Here is an 18,890-nt window from a genome sequence, read left to right as displayed (position 1 = left end):
CTACAACCCTGAGAATTTGGAAGACAGGTAAAATACACAGGAGAGAGGAAGTAACATTCTCTCTTGCAGCAGATCGTTTCAATCCAAAACACATCCTCATCAACTGCTATCTTACAACCTTATACAATAGTCACTTTTTAGGTATAGAAAGGTAACACGTAGCACGTATTTAAGCAGTATCAGTCCAATGAAGAGGTTTCTAATTTCTGTTTCAGGCCCCTCTTCAGAGCAATTCATACGTCTCTGTCCTTTGCCCAAGCTATTAAYTCAGAAGCAATTCAGATCAACTGAATTCTTGCCTCTTGTTTCCAACTAACTCTTCTGTAAACATACCATTCACACGTCAGTTTGTGAAGTGGGAGTATAGTAAGAAAAATCCTCAGAAAACAGATGTTACTTCTTGTCCTCCCAACAGCTTTACTCATAGTTCTGTTACAGTAATGTAGTCTCCATGTGAGGGCCCAGAGGGCACCACTAGGTCTTAATGGCTCTGATCGCCCTCACCCTGGAACTTCTCCCCACACTTCTGCCCCTTGACACAAGGTCCAACTGACTTTCTAGCATGACCTCCCTCTTCAGTATGGACCTGCCTGGGGGTCTCTAGGCTGTGGCTGACCCTGATGCCCACCCCCAGTGGGCCTAATCCTCACCTTGACTCACTGACCTACATTCCCAGCTCAACCTTGGACCTGCCTTATTACCACAAATTTGCCTGATGATCTGGACTCTTAGCTGAACCTGGCTACCATCCACATTCCTTCCCTGGTCAGTTCACTGGGATACCGCAGGACCAGGCTCTACTCTGCCCTCCGTGTTCACCCTTGGCTCCCCTCCCTTAGGGAGCAGCGGGCCCTTGATGCTCCCTGATAATCAAACAGACATAAATCTCTCTGACATCCAGCTCAGATATATACCCCTCAAGCATTTCTTTACTCCAAGTGGTTATATATATTGGGAGTAGAATGGATCCTACTTTCTTCTTTGCCTTTTTCTGTCAGTAGTATCTAAACAGAAAGTTTAAAGTGACAGTTTCTAATGGCTGTCCCTTAAGTATAAGCTTTTTTGATGGAGATCAGTAATGTCACATGCTGCAGATTAGGGCAGAAGCAGTTGTAAGGTACTTTTGAAAGTTATTGTTTTGTACATTCACTCTATCTGATCCTGCTGCATCATTTCCTTATGTAGTGGGGGATACAGTGATCAGCTGCTATAAGAATAATCCCAACGGATAATGTGTCCAAACAACAAACAACAGTCTTTTTACAATCACAAGCTTTTGACAAGAAAAAGCACACCAAACTTCCATCTAATACTAAAAGAGTTCTGTCTGTTCCACAAATACAAGTCCACCCATAAAACAGCAAATTGAGGCACAACACGCATTTGTGTTAAATCACTTCCTGCTAAGAGAATCACACGAGTATTACTAAGCGCACAAGCTGATTTCCCAGCATGATACCTCCCATGTCTTAGTAATATGCAACAAGAGACCTCACGTATTAACAAATCAAATAAGCAACTCCTTTCTATATGGAAGTGTATTTCTGTCAGGCCAAACACAAAATAACACTTTCCATAAGCGCTACAGAGTTAATAAATCAATACAATCTCTGTCTGCAGGAGTCAAACAGAGGGAATACGAGAAGGAATTCCTCACTTCTCAGGGTATTTTTCTTTGTACTAGATCAGAAGAGGTCAACTCTCACATTTCACTTTGTGTGAAACACCTGCTGAATATTGTTTTCTTTGAGTTGGAGTTTACCCTTTCACTTATAGTGCATGTGCTTAGCTGCTCAGAGATGCAAACAAAACCTGCAGGTGCCTCCAACACATAACTTGCCTCATATAACCAATTCAAGTGAACTCAGCTTGAACTATGAATACACATAAACTGAAATCCTGACTCTTTCCTTTTTGTTTAATTGAAAAGATAGTCCTATATTTGAATACTGTTTGGAGGTGTCTATTTTCATTTTTATTTTAAAAGAATCATAGTAAGTTCTAATAGTTTATTTATCCACATGAAAGCTTGAAAGTTATTTATGTTGTTCTTCTTCCATCACATCAAAGACCAAACTGACATTCATTGTTATACTATTCCTCATTTTCTTTCTTTCTTTGGGAAGTGCCAAGTTTGGAATTAACAAACATTGTTAAAGTTTCCTTATTTTTTTTTTTTATCATGTTATGGCTTTGGAATACATTCTGAAACTATTTCTCTTAGTTAAACAAATTACATAGGCTGCCATACTTATTTTGCAACAACATTATCATGCATTTCTTTATAACTATCTCAGTTTTTTTATAAACTGGCCTTTTTTTCAGATTTCTCCATTATTTGAAGTGAGCACAGAAGGTAATAATATACCTTTCTGGATTAAAGAGCAACACTGAACTACTACACCAAGCATGTGTTTTTCCCAGTAACAGTATAAAAAACAATGAATTGCTCCCCTATAATTGCTAACTTTTTAAAGACTTTTGAACTGTATCTGAACAGATTAGCTAAAATTCCATCATAGCCTACACCTTTTGGTTACCTGCTCTGTGATACCATGGTCACTTTCAAAGAACATAAGCTTGCAGTTCAGTTTGAAAGAAGACTAAGTATTTACTACAGCTGAAGATAAAGCTGCAGTGGTATCTGTCTCCTCCCATCCTTCACTATTTTAAAAGTCAAAAACTAATACTAAAGTACCATCATTCCAGGGTTTGGTTCAGATGATGTCCTTGCACTAAAAGTTTTCATATACTTCCTTCAACTCCACAGACTGTGCAAAGCAGAGAAAACAGTGAAATGACAGAACAGAATTTAACTGATGGTTATATCTCAGATACACAGAAATGGTTATGCTGATAGAAAGTTAACAAAACCTAAATTTCCCAGCCTAAATAATGGCAAAACCTATTAAAAAAATCTATTAAAACCCACTAAAACTGCCTATTCAAAGCATAAATATTTATGATAAAACATATTACTACTTATGATAAAACATATGATTATTACATAAAATACAATTATTAATATTGCCCCAAATATTAGATATATATATATTCAGGGGAAATTTATACATAAAGCATAAATAAATTTGTAGCTGTATTATTAATTTACACATTTTAATATTTTAGAACCTTATTCTTCTTCACATATGCTGATATCTTTAAAATATAAAGTCCATGAAACTATACTGGTAAATATGTAAAAATGAACATGATGTTAAGATAGCTCCAGATTCCTAGAAGTATTTCCCTTTAGTAAACAAAGATAAGAAATGTGAACACCGTGAATTATATATAGTCACACATTTTAAATTTTAAAAATCAAAATCTTGACAGTTCATGCTCTATTATAACTATACTGCAAAGGACAACAACCTGTCACACAAACATTTCTGGTGGTCATGGCTTAAGATTTGCCAAATGAAAGCGAGTAGATCAGAAAATTCTACAGACTGATGCAGGCCATTGACACTGCTGCTTTGACAGACAGCCATGAAAAAATGAAATCTTAGAAACTGTCCTCTGAATGGAGATAYAGTGTAACAGACAAAGCAGATCTCCACTGAAGCTAGTTCTAGAAGCAACTGCAGACCATGTCCAATTCCCTACCTCTGACATTGGATGTTCTGAAAAAAGTAGGAGCATTAGAGCACAAAACTCAGGTTAAAACCAAGCCAAAAGACTGTTTCCTTTGAAAACAAAGAAACTGTTTCTCTGACATTCATGCATGTATTTTACTTAACGTTCTTGATAACCTCGAGTCCATCAAATAACAGCCTCCTGGATGATTCCGAACTTGATAATTTGGCTTGTCATTTTCTACATAATATTTGTTCCTATTTTCTACAAATGTGTAATTGCAGAGATTTGAATACAAGTGTAAACAATAGCTAACAGTTCACACAACCTAAAAGCAGACCGGCTTGTGCTGTAGTCACGGATGATTTTGGATAAGCTGCAAAATAATGATTAAGAGAATTTATTACTAGAGTCAGGTGAGAGCAGAGGCATGGACAATCACAGTTATACCTGTGTTACAACAGAATCACTGATAATAAAAGGTACTAGAAGCCTCTGTTGTTAGTAAGATCCCAACACAGCTAGCCACTCTGGCAAAAATTAAAAATGTATTTTCAAGATATGGTGTATACATTATCTTTTTTCTATTTCCCTAAATGCTTCTCTTGGCTAACAAGCAACATTTCTCCATTAACCAAGTTGATTTTCAGCCAACTCACTTTCATCCATATCCCTATCTTGGTCAAAGTCTGGAAAAGCAATTATACTCTGCCATCTGGGTTGGATGAAAAGGATACAGAGAACTGAGATCAACAGCATATTGATGACACTGGAGCCAAAACCTCCCACATTTTCCTTTACTATTATTTATGGTAATAGTATTATGGTGCGTATGGTGTATGGTGTTTTACAGGCAAGACTAAAGACAGAATTCTAGAAGGCAGAAAGAATGATGTTTTTCCATACACATTGAAAAAGCAGAGGCATGATCATCCTTACAAGACCAACATGTGAAAGTAATTTCCCTTTACAATGCTTTGGGATATCAGTGGGGAAAAATGAATACACTGAAGAATCAGTTCATTCATCCTATTAGATACGCCTTGGTAAATACTTCATTGTCAACAGAAGTGAGTATTATAAATAGATTTTCTAGAATTTAAGTTAAAACCTGAAAGTAAATCAAAGATTTTCAATTATTTCTTTCATCAAAATCAGTGTGTCATAAACGAGAGCCTAAAAGACCAAGGAAATTTTTCATTCAAGCACAACTGGCCCATCACTACATTTTCCAAAGCTCTCTTTCCAAAAAACACCGATAAAAATGACAGTAGTTTAACGGTTATTTTTATTTTGGTAAGAACTAAATTTATAAAGCTCCTCTTTAAAAAAATAGCATCTGCAAAGTGTTACCACAATAATTTCCCAGTAGTAGGGAAGACATTATGGTATCTTGAATGTTACACTATGCTTAATGTTATAAAACATGTTCCATTTTCACAATGGAATCAGTCAAATATGAGTACATTTAGAAAGTAACAGTTTCTGCCATTGAATTGATAATAATTAAAGCTATTTAAAATTTTCCTTATTTAAAATCTAGAAATAAAGACAGACAGGAGGCCTTATTTTTAAATAAAAATTTTTAATTTTTTATCAGTTTTCATGAGCTTATTAAAAAGTACACAGATTAGAATGATATACCTTAGTAAAGATATCCATACTGTATTTGAGGCTTCTGATGGACTGATTCAATTTCCAATTTATTAAATTAAATAGTTCTGGGTAATAAGCTGTGCAATAGATGAGAAAAAAAATGTGCATTTTTGTAAAACTGATAACAAGATCAGTGGGTTAGTGTTAACCAAGTGTAAAATTTGTCAAATATATCTAACAGTATTATCATTAGTTACACTTGCATCTTACTATGAAAACTAATTGCAACAATCATGGCCAAAAGATTTTTCTAAAGTCCATTAATAGATAATAATAATTAGAGACTAAATGATAACCTAGTCATACCACCCACTAAGTTCAGAATGTTCTGAAATGTCCTTAACRGCAAGATTCAACTGGAGTTTAAAACATTTGACCTTATGTTTATACATATAAACCTCTACAGGTGTGCTAGGTGTCCCATTACAATCAGTGTATATATTGGTATATTCTTAAGGTTTCCAAAACACAGCACACAGGATTGTACCTTTTTGGCAGCTGGAGGCCAAGATATACCAGGGCACCTTAAACAAGATTGGCAATGAAGTGTGGGCAGCTGAATCAAGTCATCTTTCAGCACTGTCGGTGTTGGACCAAGAGCCTCAGAAACAACTAAGCCGAGCAGCAAGGGTACAATTCAGTTGGCTAATTATAGTCATCTAACACTTTTGAGATGCATCCCACAGGGCTTCCAGCTACCAGTCCAGAGAATACAGATCTCAAAGATCCTGTGTGGTATTCTGCAAGCCCTGTTAGCTATCTCATTTACCCTAGAGTATCTCAAGTGGCACCAGACAATTATGCTTAGGCAACTGAATCAAGTCCCAAATATCAGAAAATTACAGAGAGACAAAAGAYAATTCCCAATCACCAGTAGATTCTTCTCTGTATAGGCAACAGCTAGCTGGCTTACTAGCTTAATTTTCCATCTTCTTCATACCACTCAAGCAGAAATGAGACACAGCAGGGCCAAGGAACTTGCCCATCCTCTCTCTTCTTTTTCCGATAAATTCTTCATACAAGCTGTTTTGCTTTGCATGACACCAACATGTTCAATTCATATTACGTTTCCAGGCTTTTAAAAAATCAGTTGTGATTAGCCATGGATTCTGTTAAATCTTTTTCCTAATCCCAGCATTCCACATGATACACCTTCATCACTTAGCTTGCTCACCCATTTCTCACATACTAACACCTATATTTAATCTCATCTTAAATGCTTACATTAAAAGTAAACCCTAAAGCCACATACAGTTCCTTTCCAGATGCTGCTGTTGAATTATTTCCCTATGGGTTTCACCTAACATTCCACCAACGTCCTCTGGCGCTTCAGTCTACATCTCATGGATTCAAAGCTTTTATATTTTTTTTCCAAGAAACTCATAAACTAACACCTTTATTCTCATACAAAACAACTAACATCTGTGGACAAAAAAACAGCCAAACAAAGAATAAATGTCTACCCAGCTCAATTTTCTTACCAATACACCTTTTAGCAGTTTTTGCATGCAATAAATCTATCTTTTCATAGTAAGAACTATTGAGAAGCATTCTCTCATAAGGATATTTAATCCAAATAATAAATTCACATGCAATATAACAATTAAATTACATTCATTTACACTAAATCATAAAATAAATCTATTTGACACAAGAATTATCTAAAAATGTATCAGCTAAAACAATGTCCCACAGAAAGCATAATTTTCTTCACATCACCTGCAGCTTCTTTTTCACATTTTGCAGCATCAGAATTTTGTCCCGAACTATGATCAAAATCTTTACTGTCAATTACTATATCTAGTCCTGTAAAAGTCTAAAAAACATGAGCTGATCATTTCCAACTGTAATACCTTATGATGAAAAAGCAACACTTAAAACTATCCCTGAAAGTATTTTACTGAAATGTAAATCATGCATTTATCAGTTTTCTGACATAAGGTTTATATGCCTTCAGAGTGAGAGATTGATGAAAGGACTGAGAAAGTTTGAAAACAAAAGTCTGTATGTGATTCATAATCTCCTGTTTAACAAACTCTTGACTCTCCATTACAATCCATGTTACTAGCAACATATTACAGGATATAAAAGACTCTTATCTCCACTGCATTGCTTAGTTTCAAGGTTTGTACAGTGTTTTGACATTTCTGCCCAAAAAGGGCTATACAAATTTGAACCACTAATAAAGCAGTAATAAAATATTTCCCTTTTGCAGAAGAGCCAAAATGCTGTATTAGTTTTACTGGTATTTAAAACAGCACAGTATGAAAGCCTGATTTCGATCATGGACCTATAGGCTTTACACTACATGCTCTTACCTCACAAATTCCAAATAAGCCAATAAAACTTCTCCCAGAGTTACAACATTTTGTTGCTTTTCTATGCAAGTTTTTCTATGTGACAGAAGATGGACGGACTAGATAGCCAAAGGGAACCTTTCCATATAAATTTGCATCTAATAGCTTTCCTTTTTCAAGTCTTAAAATCAGTATTTTCCTGTGCCACTATTTTCTCAAGATCCTTTAACTGATGAGCCTTACTTTCCACAAACAGTTGACTGCTCAGTTTTTCATTACATTGGAGAACATCAAGGTCCACATATGCATTATGATGTGCACTAGTAGACAGTGTAAGATGGTATACATGGTAAGGTGAACAAGTTCACAATAGCACAAAACATCTTTAGTATATTTTTTTCTCTTTTGCACAGCATATAAGTTTTCAAATATGCATTTGGGGAAAAAGAACAATGTTGAAGAAAAGAGTGGATTTTTGTTAAATGAATGAAGGAGCTAAAGGACAGAAGAGAATTCAACACGGCCTGAGTACTAAATAACTACCTTTCTGAAGTCCCCCATCACTTCTTTAAATGTAACTCCTTTCACAGTTGACACATCAAAGGCTCTCAGTAACTTTCAATTTCTGAAATTTCAGAAAATAGGCACCTTAGTTAAATACCTCAAATATTTATGTTGTGAAAGAGCAGAGGTGACAAACTCATAYCAGCTTTATATCTAGACTGCATTTTTACTGCACCAATTTCTCATTGCATGATATTCACAGAGATACTGAAATCAACCACATTTTCACAACCAACTGAATCTTTCAACCTCTATGCTGTGAGAACTAGAGCCACCATATTCCTCTGAAAGATGAAAAAACTCCTAGCATTAAAACTTAGAGGAAATGAGTGTAACCTCATTCTAGGTACCCAGGATTCTACCCTCTTTCAGAGAAATTCATCTGAGAAACCACGGCTGATCCAAGCCACTACAGAGACTACTGCCGCTACTATTTATTAGTCTCCTAATCGGATATTTCAAAAATAAAAAATGTGGTTAAATAGCATGCAGTTAACATTAAATAAACAAGCAGCAGTAAGTATTTTGCTTTATGAAAGCTTTTGTGTCTTACCAATTGTCAAGTCTTCTAATAGATAAAACTTTGTGAAATTACCTTAACCAAACTAGGGCACCTAAGATGCTAGAAGGTCCAGAAGTTGTAAGTGAAATCTTTAGTAAGAACGAAATCTGAGCTAATGAATATATTCCCATTTATTTTGGTAGGAACTAAATTTGGATCTAGTTAACCTTAGGCAAGTCGCTTATCTTCATCCTCAGTCAAGGCAATGAGAAAACGTAGTAAGAATGATCTCAAGATATACGACTTTCAGTACAATGATGTGAAACATGGAGAATCTGAAATTAATCTTTCTCTTTGAGCTGGTAAGTGAGGAAATGAACATCACTGTGCCCATATGTAGTCTTTGAAGGAGGTGGAGGTGGGACAAGTCAAAAACAGGATCTCACCAAAAAACAGATGTTGGGTCTGAGTAGAAATTTCCTGTGTATTTTTTTTTTTAATTCCCAAATTTGCAGAGCAAGATCTGTAAAATCCTTTACAACATTTCCAGCTGCAATATAAAGCACTAAACCCCTATAAAAATCCAAATATACATAAATCTGTATCTGTTAAGAATTTTCAATTATCTTTCTGCTATTTACAATCCAATGGCATAAAAGAACTAAAAGTCAATGACTCCATTCAGGTCTAACTTTCACTTTATTATCAGCCTTTTAACTTCCAACACCGTCTGGCAACTTTAGCGCACTTACTGCTTAGTCTTTTGTTTCTTTCCCTCTTCAATATTCCACCCTCCAATGTTCTTGAGCTCTTATCCCATAGCATGAAGACTCTCTGGCTAAAAAATCACAATGAAAATACCGACTTGATCTGCTACAGAGAAAACTCTTCTTGACTTCAAAGAAAATATTAGAAGAGCTCAGCAATGAACTATTAAATTCAGTGGGAACATCACTTACCATCTCCAGAATAATCATGAAACAACATAGCATGCTGATACGAACCTAAATAGTTTACAATTTAATTTCTAAATTGGTCTTAACTTTCTAGTGATCCTTTTTACTTTATTCATCTATCTATTTTTGCTGTTTGAGTACCCTTGTATGCTCTATATCTTGTGAGTATTAAGAAAATAAATGTTGCTTGGGAATGCAACAATCCTTTAAAAAGTTAAGAAATCCAAATTTCTGCAATATAAAGTTCAGGAAATCTGGCTTCTTTTTTCTCTTTAGAAAATACACTTTATTACGCTATTTTCAGTAGATAGACTGTATTTATTATGTATTGTAATTGTCTTAATAACCTAATACATTTACCAGTAGATTCTTTGCCAGTAGATTGCTAAAGTACTTCTTAAACTAAATAAACAAAAATAACCTAAATGCTTACTTAACAGACTGCTGGTGTGATCTTACATACCACTTCTCACATATTTCTAGGAAACTGAGGCAGGGAGAGGAAAGACAGCTGGATTTTGATTTTTTTAAGAAAATATGGTATAATTTTTGGAAATGACAGTAAAAAAGAAACAAGCACATAAACCATTTGTCTATGTTAAAATAAATGTGAATTTGTTCCTGGAATATGCAATTACATGGAGATAAAAGAATATGAAATGTAGCATGCGTCAAATCAACCACTCTGAGGTGTAGCTCAAAGTTCAAATATAAGACATGTCTTTTCATCCTAAATAGCATGATACCATATGCCTCATTTTTATGCTGTAATTTGAATCAAGCACTAACCTTTGAACACAAGAAGTGGCTAACACAAATACACATAAACTTGTCAAATGGACTTCATTTTTATTGTTATTTTTGATTTACTTTAATAATAAATTTGACAGATTGTTAACATATGGTTACAAACATGATAGTGTATTATAAAATCTAAATGACCAATTTAGAACTACAGAATTAAGACAATGGTATCTATCTCTTACTCCAAGTGCGGCAGCTAGTGAGGAGACCAGGGAATTTTAAGCTGTGGGTAAGACTATATTATCCTGTGCATGTTACATCCAAATTCTTAAAAACATTTAGGCATATAGTATATAAATCAGTGAGATCTAGTCACTGAAACAAAGTTAGCTGTCTAAATTGGAGGACTTGAGTTTTTGTTCAATTAACATAAAAGCTACATATTTAGCATGAAGATTGTGTCCCTCTATAGTTACAGAACTGCCAATGTGCTGTCCAGTGGTGACCACTGTGCTTTCCAATGGTCACATACCGAACGACTGCTAATAATTCTGGGTAGTACATTTTACAGGATAGCCTAAATCTGTGATAGCAAGCCTACAAGACAACATCACTCACATCAGCATTACTTCGATTTACTCCCCCAGGAGTCAGAGCCATATCCAACAGAACAAGAAACTAGAGTTTTGTCTTTGACTCACAGAATCACAGAATGGTTGAGGTTGGAAGGGACCTCTGGAGATCATCTAGTACAACTCCTCTGCTCAAGCAGGATCACAACCAGGTGGGTTTTGAATATCCCCAGAGATGGAAACTCCACAACCTCTCTGGGCAACCTGTTCCACTGCTCTGTCACTCTAACAGTAAAGAAGTTTTTCCTCATACTCAGGTGGAACTTCCTGTGGTTCAGTTTGTGCCCACTGCCTCCTGTCCTGTCGCTGGGCACCACTTGAAGAGAATCCAGCCCCATCCTCTTGACACCCTCCCTTAAGGCATTTGTAAACATTGATAAAATGCCCTCTCAGTCTTTTCTTCTCCAGGCCAAACAGTCCCAGCTCTCACAGCCTTTCCTCATAGGGGAGGTGCTTCAGTCCTCTGATCATCTTTGTAGCCCTATGCTGGACTCTCTCCAGTAGCTCCATGTCTCTCTTGCACTGGGGAGCCCAGAACTGCACACAGGACTCGAGATGAGGCCTCCCCAGGGCTGAGTAGAGGGGCAGGATCACCTCCCTTGACTCGCTGGCAACACTCTTCCTAATGCACCCCAGGAGACCACTGGCCTTCTTGGCCACAAGGGCACATTGCTGGCTCATGGTCAACTTGTTGTCCACCAGCACTCCCAGGTCCTTCTCTGCAGAGTTGTTCTCCAAAAGGTCAGCCCCCAGCTTGTCCTGGTGCATGGGGTTATTCCTCCCTAGGTGCAGGACCTTGCACTTGTCTTTGTTGAACTTCATGAGGTTCCTCTCAGCCCAGCTCTCCAGCCTGTCCAGGTCTCTCTAAACAGCAGCACAGCCCTCAGGTGTATCAGCCACTCCTCCCAGCTTGGTATCATCAGCAAACTTGCAGAGGAGGCACTCTGTCCCCTCATCCAGATCACTGAGGAATAAGTTGAACAAGACTGAACCCAGTACTGATCCCTGGGGGATGCCGCTAACTACAGGCTTCCAACTAGACTGTACCACTGAGCACAACTCTCTGAGCTCTACTTTTCAGCCAGTTCTCAATCCACCTCACTGTCCACTCGTCTAACCCACACTGCGTGAGCTTACCTATGAGGATGTTATGAGAGACAGGGTTGAAGGCCTTGCTGAAGTCAAGCCAGACAACATCCAAACAGCTCTCCCCTCATCTACCCAGCCAGTCATCCCCTCATAGAAGGCTATCAGATTGGTTAAGCAGGATTTCCCCAGGGTGAATCCATGCTGACTACTCCTGATCACCTTCTTATCCTCCACATGCTTACAGATGACATCCAGGATGAGCTGTTCTATCACCTCTCCAGGGATGGAGGTGAGGCTGACTGACCTATAGATGCCTGGATCCTCCTTCTTGTTCTTTTTGAAGACTGGAGTGACACTGTCTTTCTTCCAGTCTTCCAGGCATCTCTCCACTTCTCCATGACCTTTCCAAGATTATGGACAGTGGCCTAGCAACAACATCCACCAGCTCCCTCAGTACTCATAAGTGCATCCCATTGGGGCCCATGGATTCGTGGGTTTAAAGTTTGCCTAAATCTAAATTTGATCTCTAACTCAATCCTCCTAGATCAAGGGAAAATCTTCCCTTCTCCAGACTTTCTCCCTTGTCTGCAGGCTCTGTGATTCTTGAGGGCTGCCCTTAGCAGTAAAGAATGAAGCAAAGAAGGCATTCAGTAACTCTGCCTTCTCTGTATCTTTCGTCAACAGGGCACCCACCCCATTTAGCAGCAGAGCCACATTTTCCCCGTCTTTTTTTCTGCTACTGACGTATTTGAAGAAGTCCTTGTTGTTGTCCTTAACATCCCTTGCCACATACAATTTCAAATACGCCTTAGCCTTTCCTGTCGCATCCCTGCATACTCTGACAGTGTTCCTGTATTCCTCCCAAGTGGCCTGTCCCTTCTTCCACATTCTGTATTCTTCCTTCTTCTGCTTGAGTTTTACCAGGAGCTCCTTACCATGCAGGGCCCCTGCCCCCTTTGCTTGACTTCTTACTCATAGGGATGAAATGACTCATATTTTCTTTGCTTGTACTAACTGTAGGTAGCCCTCACCAAATCAGATTAGCCCTAATATACTCACTTTATTACGTTGCCAGTTGTACATTTGAACACAGCTGTCCAAGAGAAAGATGATCATTATTTAGTTTTGTTTAGCCACTATCCTCTTGCAATGTAAAGCAGGATGCACTGATTTAAAGTGACATTGTTGACATTCTGTCCTTAACTAAATCAATTTTTTTCCAATGTACTATAAGCCATGTGATGCAATCAAAAACAGGATTTGGAATTGCCTCTATTTTAAATAATTTGCAGGTCTATTCTCACATTTCTTATTACATAAACTTTAAATTCTGTTAAGAATCCACTCATTCTTGCTACTGTGGGCACCATATCAGAGTCCTATTTCTAAATCTAAACTATGTAAGTTATTTACCCTCATTACTTTTATTAGAAAGCTATTCAAGAATCTCATCACTTGAGATTTAGCTTTATTTCTACTCTATATTTAATATGTAGAAAGATTATATATTTTGCGTGTTTGTGTGCTAATTTTTTACAGCTCTTTCCTCTTCTCTCCTCCCTCCACACCCTTCCCCCAGGTCTTACCACTGGATATGGAACAAACAAAAGTCATCTTACATTTCATCTTCATTTTCCTCATCATTCTAGTGGTGCAAGACCTGAACTGTTCCAGCTGGAATTCAATTTTCTCAAACATGACTAATATGCCCCAGATAAGGTCTTTTGCAATGGCACTATGATAGGCGCCACACACTAACATTTCATTGTCTGACTGAAAATACCTTATCTGATACATCCTAGAATTTCATTTTATTTTTTAACAGCTGTACTGTATTGGCAACTCACAGTTCTCCTATGATCTGTTAGTATTCCAAGGTTCCTCTCTTCTTCAATCACTTCTAACTGATAATCTTACAGTTTATAGTTTATAGCAGAAGTTTGGGTTATTAGTCTCCAAGTACCTAATCATTTTGTATTCTTGAATTTCATCCCAGTCTTTTACACCACTTCTTCAGCCATCTGGTTCTTCCTTGCTCTGTCCTCAGCATATTCCTAATCCATTAAAATTCCATTTTAATCTATGTGAAAATATAACATTAAATGTGCAGGATGGGACCAATGTCAGTTGTTCTCAGAGCAGATCACCTTCCTGACAGAAGGCTGCCCCTTAACCAGAGCACAACAGCCAGCAGCTGATATGTGGCCTTCCTCCCTGCTGCTCAGCCCAACCTTTCTTCAAAACAGAAACACAGTATATACAACAAGTTGCAAGCAACCGCTGTGTGTCACAATCAGTAGTAATCTTGATCACTGGAGGAATGTGCCTAACACTGCAATAATGTCCACTGCCATCTCCCCTTTAGGTAGATTCTAGCCCACTTTACAGTTCTGATATAAATCCACATCTTTAACAAATTCTAAAGTAGCACCCTATCAAAAGTACTCCTAAAGTCTACATATATGTGAACTAAGGCATTGCTTAAAAGTGTTTAGTCAAATTAATCAGACTTATTAATTAAAACTATGTACGTTAAGGTAACACTATAGGGATGAATCTGAGCTAGGATTCCATTATATAAAAAGAACAAGAAATAAAGAAAATTGAGTAAGAAGATGAAGGTACTGCAACAGGAATAGGGTGCCCTATCAACTAGTCAAGTGTGCAATAGTTCATCTGTATAGTACAGAATTAATATACTAAATATGAATGAAATGAAAAGCTAGAAAATTTTACTTATTTTCTGTCCAGTTGTTAGCCCAATTACCTTTCACTTTTCACTTTTCGTTTTCAATCATTTCATTCAAGAAAGCCCTGTGTTTTAAAGTTAAATAGAGCTGTAACAATCTTAAAAATTACTGGCTTCAGGAAGCAGGAAAATTAAGGGAAAACAAAGATCCACAACCTCTAGCTGCTCACTTTAGGCTCTATTGTTTTGCCTCAGATAAAGTTCCAGGTGATTTAACCTTGACTTTACAAATTACTCTGTATAATATACAAACAAATTTATACACACTTGTTTTTTCAAATCAAATTGAATGATTTTACTTTTACAAGAGCACAGGCAGCAACCCTCTAATCACCTACATTTTACTTTGTGTTTAAATAAAGCTGAAAAACTTCATCAATGAAACTAACTCCCTGTTTTCATCAGATGTGAAAGCACTAAATTATTTCTGCAAAGCTGTTTTCATACCTTCCCCTTCCCCTATTTTATTTCTTTGTGTATCTGCAAAATTATAGTTACAATGTCCCTACAACTGTCTTGCATGTGCTAGTCAAAACAAAAAAAATCACTTTTTACTGCCACCAATTGAGCTGCTATGGATTCTGCATCACATAGAGCAACTCTTTTTTTTTTTTTTTCTTAAACAGGACTGCAACACAACGCACTCAAGGATAAGGAAAATGTAACAGTTTAATTGCCTTACAGGCTGTTTTAGTGCCCATATGAGAAAAAATGGAACCTGAAACAGATTCTTGTAAAGAAGAAAAATTATTAAAATKATCTAATAAAAAATTACAGGGAGGTAATGCAGAAATTGATGTCAAAACACAAACAGTGCCCAAATCTAGACTTAATACGATTAGTGTCAGTGGTCTGAGTAGGCTGTGCAGCTTACAGTCACATCAATATTCACAGGAAAGATAAGCAGCAAATGGTCATGTTTGCTACTGTTACTGAGGAATACATTTTTCTGTATCTTTGCAGGAAGAAATGGTGATGAGAATGAAAGAAAATATAGTCACTGAAGGGCACTGTAAAAATGAGGCAAAACTTATAAGCATCCATTAAAATAAAGGTGGTTTATTCTTGACCTGTAAATTTCTGGGAAGATATCACTGCTTGCCTTTAATTTCAAACCCTCTCTTTGCTACAATAGCCCCTGAACCTTTCAGATCCTCTGTTTGATAGAGGGCAGAGACTGATGCAGCTGAATGGGCAAACCAAGATATTTTGAAGGAATTTTTTAAAAAGTATCCACATCTTTTGAAAGAAAATGATGCACATAATGTTACTGAAGAGGACTGTGCTTTGCTTCATGCCTAATACATAGAAAGTCCTTTCATTCTATTTATTTATTTTTGCATGAGAAAAGGCTTCTCTGCATTTACAGAATCAGCCGAGGGAACTGCATTTGAACTTTCCACAAAATTCATTGCTGAACAGACACCATGCTCAGGAAATTATAATAGCTGGAAATTGCAGTGCAGCTTACCTACACAAAGTTCTGCGTTCAAGACAATATTTTTTAAGGCTTGACAAATTGTATATCTACATCTCCAATATGCCTCTTCCATATGTGTAGCTTTTGAGATGTCAAGCCCAGATCATCTGAAGCAAAATTACAATGAACTATTACTAGCTTTCATGCGATTCAAAATATTACTTTTTGCATAATCTCTCCATCTCTGAAGTTATACTGCTACCTATAACGTCAGCATTTCAGTTGTTTGTGGTGGAGAAAAAATGGAAGATGTAGCCCAGGTACATCCAAAAGGTATAGAAACTAGAAGACAGATACAATGAACAGCAAATGCATTTTTTAAGCCATGATTTTTAAATCAATTGTGTTCTAGACCTGGCTCATGGTTTTTGACAGTTGGCGTGCCTATTGATCACTGGAGTCTAACTCCAGTAAGAATAATAATTTAGGCACAATATGCCTTAACAGTATATGCGCTATTACAGTAAAGCCAATCCCACGCTCCAAATGATTTCCTTCTTTGAAGCAGTTCATACTCCATATTGACATCTTCCTGAGATGTCCTTCCAGATCTATCCAGCCTCTCCCCAAAAGCTGCTGGCAGCTTTCTCTTTCTATCATCTCCTTCCACATGCTATGGTCCTTGTCTGCCTGCCTCATCTAACTCTTCTGCCACTCCCGTGTCTCCAGCCACCTCCCGCATCTGTTCACAGCTGACAGGCAAGAGGGCAGCAGTTACCTCTGTTCTCCCTCTGCAGCAATCGTGTCGGTGCTAAGGGTACAGTAGGCCTGGAGGAGGATGAAACCACCCCGGAGGAGCAGGCGGCTTGGGCAGGCTCAGGCCGTCTCTGTGGAAGGATTAACACTGGAGCCTGAGAAACACCAACGGCAAGGAGCGAGAAGGGTGCTGTGGCCTTGCCAGCAGTTTTGCCATCCTATGATTTCACAACTTTTCTGCTTTTCACACACTGGATTATACTAGAAGGGGAGGGCGTACATGAGGGGATTTTTTTTTTCTAAACTCTGCCTCATCCTTGCCCCTAGCTGCAGCAGGCAGGTGCCCACATGTGCTTACTAGTAGTCAGTTGTTTTCAGATCAGCTGTGCTTTAAAATATTGGATGAGAGAAGATYGAAACCGTGCAGGGGAGGGCAGAGCCCGGCGGGCGGCCGGGTGCCCCTCGCTTCTCTGCCCCGCTGCGGGCAGCCGCTGGGCCGGCGCCGGGCGAGGACCGGGCAGGGCTGCAGGGAGGGCCGCGGCGGCCGCCCGCGCCCGGACACCACATGGCGGCTGCCGCGCCCCGGCTTCCCCCTAGCGGCAGCCGCTGCGCAGGCGGCGGGCTCCGTCCCGTCCCTTCACCCCCCGAGGCGCCGGCTGCCCAGCGGTACCTGCCCGGGGTGCAGAGCCGCCGCCGCCGGCTCGCCGATCCACAGCTGCTCCTTGAGGAGGTGCTGGTAGCTGAGGCAGTGCTTCAGCGCCGACGGAACCGTGCCCATGGCGCGGCGGCGGGGCGCCCGGCAGCCAGCCGCAAGGTCAGCGCATCCTCCCGGCCCGCGGCGGGGGGAGGGGGGCCCCGGCCGGCCCCGCGCCCGCCGCGCCCGCCGCGCCGCGCCGCAGCCCCCGCCGCAGCCACTGGCTGCAGCGCGGCCCCGCGCCGCGCCTGTGATTGGCCGAGAGCGCGGGGACCCGCCGCGCCCGCATCCCCGCCTCGCCCGCTACCGCCGCTGCCGCGCCAACGGCCGCCAACGGCCGCCAACGGCCGCCTCGCGCCGCCAACGGCAGGGCGGCTCGGCCGAGGGCGGCTCGGCCGGCCCGACTTACCGCCGCTGAAAGGCTGGCGTCCCCCGCCTCGCCTCTCTGGGCGCGGGGGGCGCCTGGCAGGGGAAGCCCTGGCGGCGATGGGAGCCGGGAGCGCGGAGACGGCTTTGGTGGGGGGTGGCCAGCGCCACGGCACCTGCCGGTGCGGCGGGTACCCCCTGAGGAGACCGGGGGGCACGTGGGCTCTGGAGCAACAGGGAGCGCAGGAATAGGGGGAGCCACCCCTCCTAGCCCAGATTTCTGCTGAAACTGCGGGGGAATGGATATCCCAAGCTGTGCTTTAAAGTATTTCTGATGGCTTGGGGAAAGAGGGGGGCAAGGAAAAGGGCCAGGACTGCGGCAAGATCAAGGCGGCTTGCCTTGTTTGGCATCGCAGGACTGCGCAAGCAATCTTGAATTAAAACCGTTCCAGTCCCTGGGTCGTGTGGGAGGCAGCAAACCTTTTACAAGGAGTTTTATATACACTCTTGCATTGATGCTTTTCATTTGTTTGGGTGGCAGAAGTGTAAACCATAGGAAAAGGCATACTCTTCACATTTTGACAGCTCCTTCAAAAGCAGCAGGTTSTATTTTGTCATCTCCTTCAGCAATCAGTGTTAGCCAATTTTCCAAGCTACTCTCAAGTGAAATACGGTATGCATTTGAAATTGTTCCTGAATCCTTCATTTTCCAGGGTATCACTAAATTCTTGTTAAATTCACTAACCTTTCCCTAGGCATTTTCTCTGCAAAAGATTATCAGGTTTATAGCCAAGTCTCCATCTCAGTCCTTTGCTAATAGGCATTATGCTCTTGAAGTACTGTCWTTTTTTACACTTTGAGTTTCAAGCTTGCTGTTCTGTGCATC

General features: G+C 39.7%; 1 protein-coding gene across 7 annotated transcripts in view; it reads right to left on the bottom strand.

Annotated features, from left to right (window-relative positions):
* Window positions 1-17,844, bottom strand: part of HMGCLL1 (3-hydroxy-3-methylglutaryl-CoA lyase like 1) — an 88,990-nt gene extending 71,146 nt beyond the window's left edge. For 5 of the 7 annotated variants that reach the window (XR_014898213.1, XR_014898214.1, XR_014898212.1 and 2 more), the window contains exon 1: window positions 17,615-17,778. Coding sequence is in view for 4 of the 7 variants with exons in the window: in XM_085324849.1 (XP_085180975.1) it covers window positions 17,615-17,722 (108 nt within the window). In the remaining 3 variants the exon portion in view is untranslated. Of the gene's footprint in view, window positions 1-8,075; window positions 8,124-17,614 lie in introns of those variants that run through there. The other 2 variants (XM_085324850.1, XM_085324847.1) reach the window with 2 other exon arrangements.
* Between the last annotated feature and the right edge of the window lie 1,046 nt (window positions 17,845-18,890).

Source organism: Rhea americana, unplaced genomic scaffold, assembly GCF_003343005.1.
Source record: "Rhea americana isolate MKP2758 unplaced genomic scaffold, rheAme1 scaffold_94, whole genome shotgun sequence".
Taxonomy (NCBI): Eukaryota; Metazoa; Chordata; class Aves; order Rheiformes; family Rheidae; genus Rhea; species Rhea americana.
The sequence above is the reverse complement of the archived record's forward strand: the minus strand, read 5'-3'. Positions and strand labels throughout refer to the sequence as shown.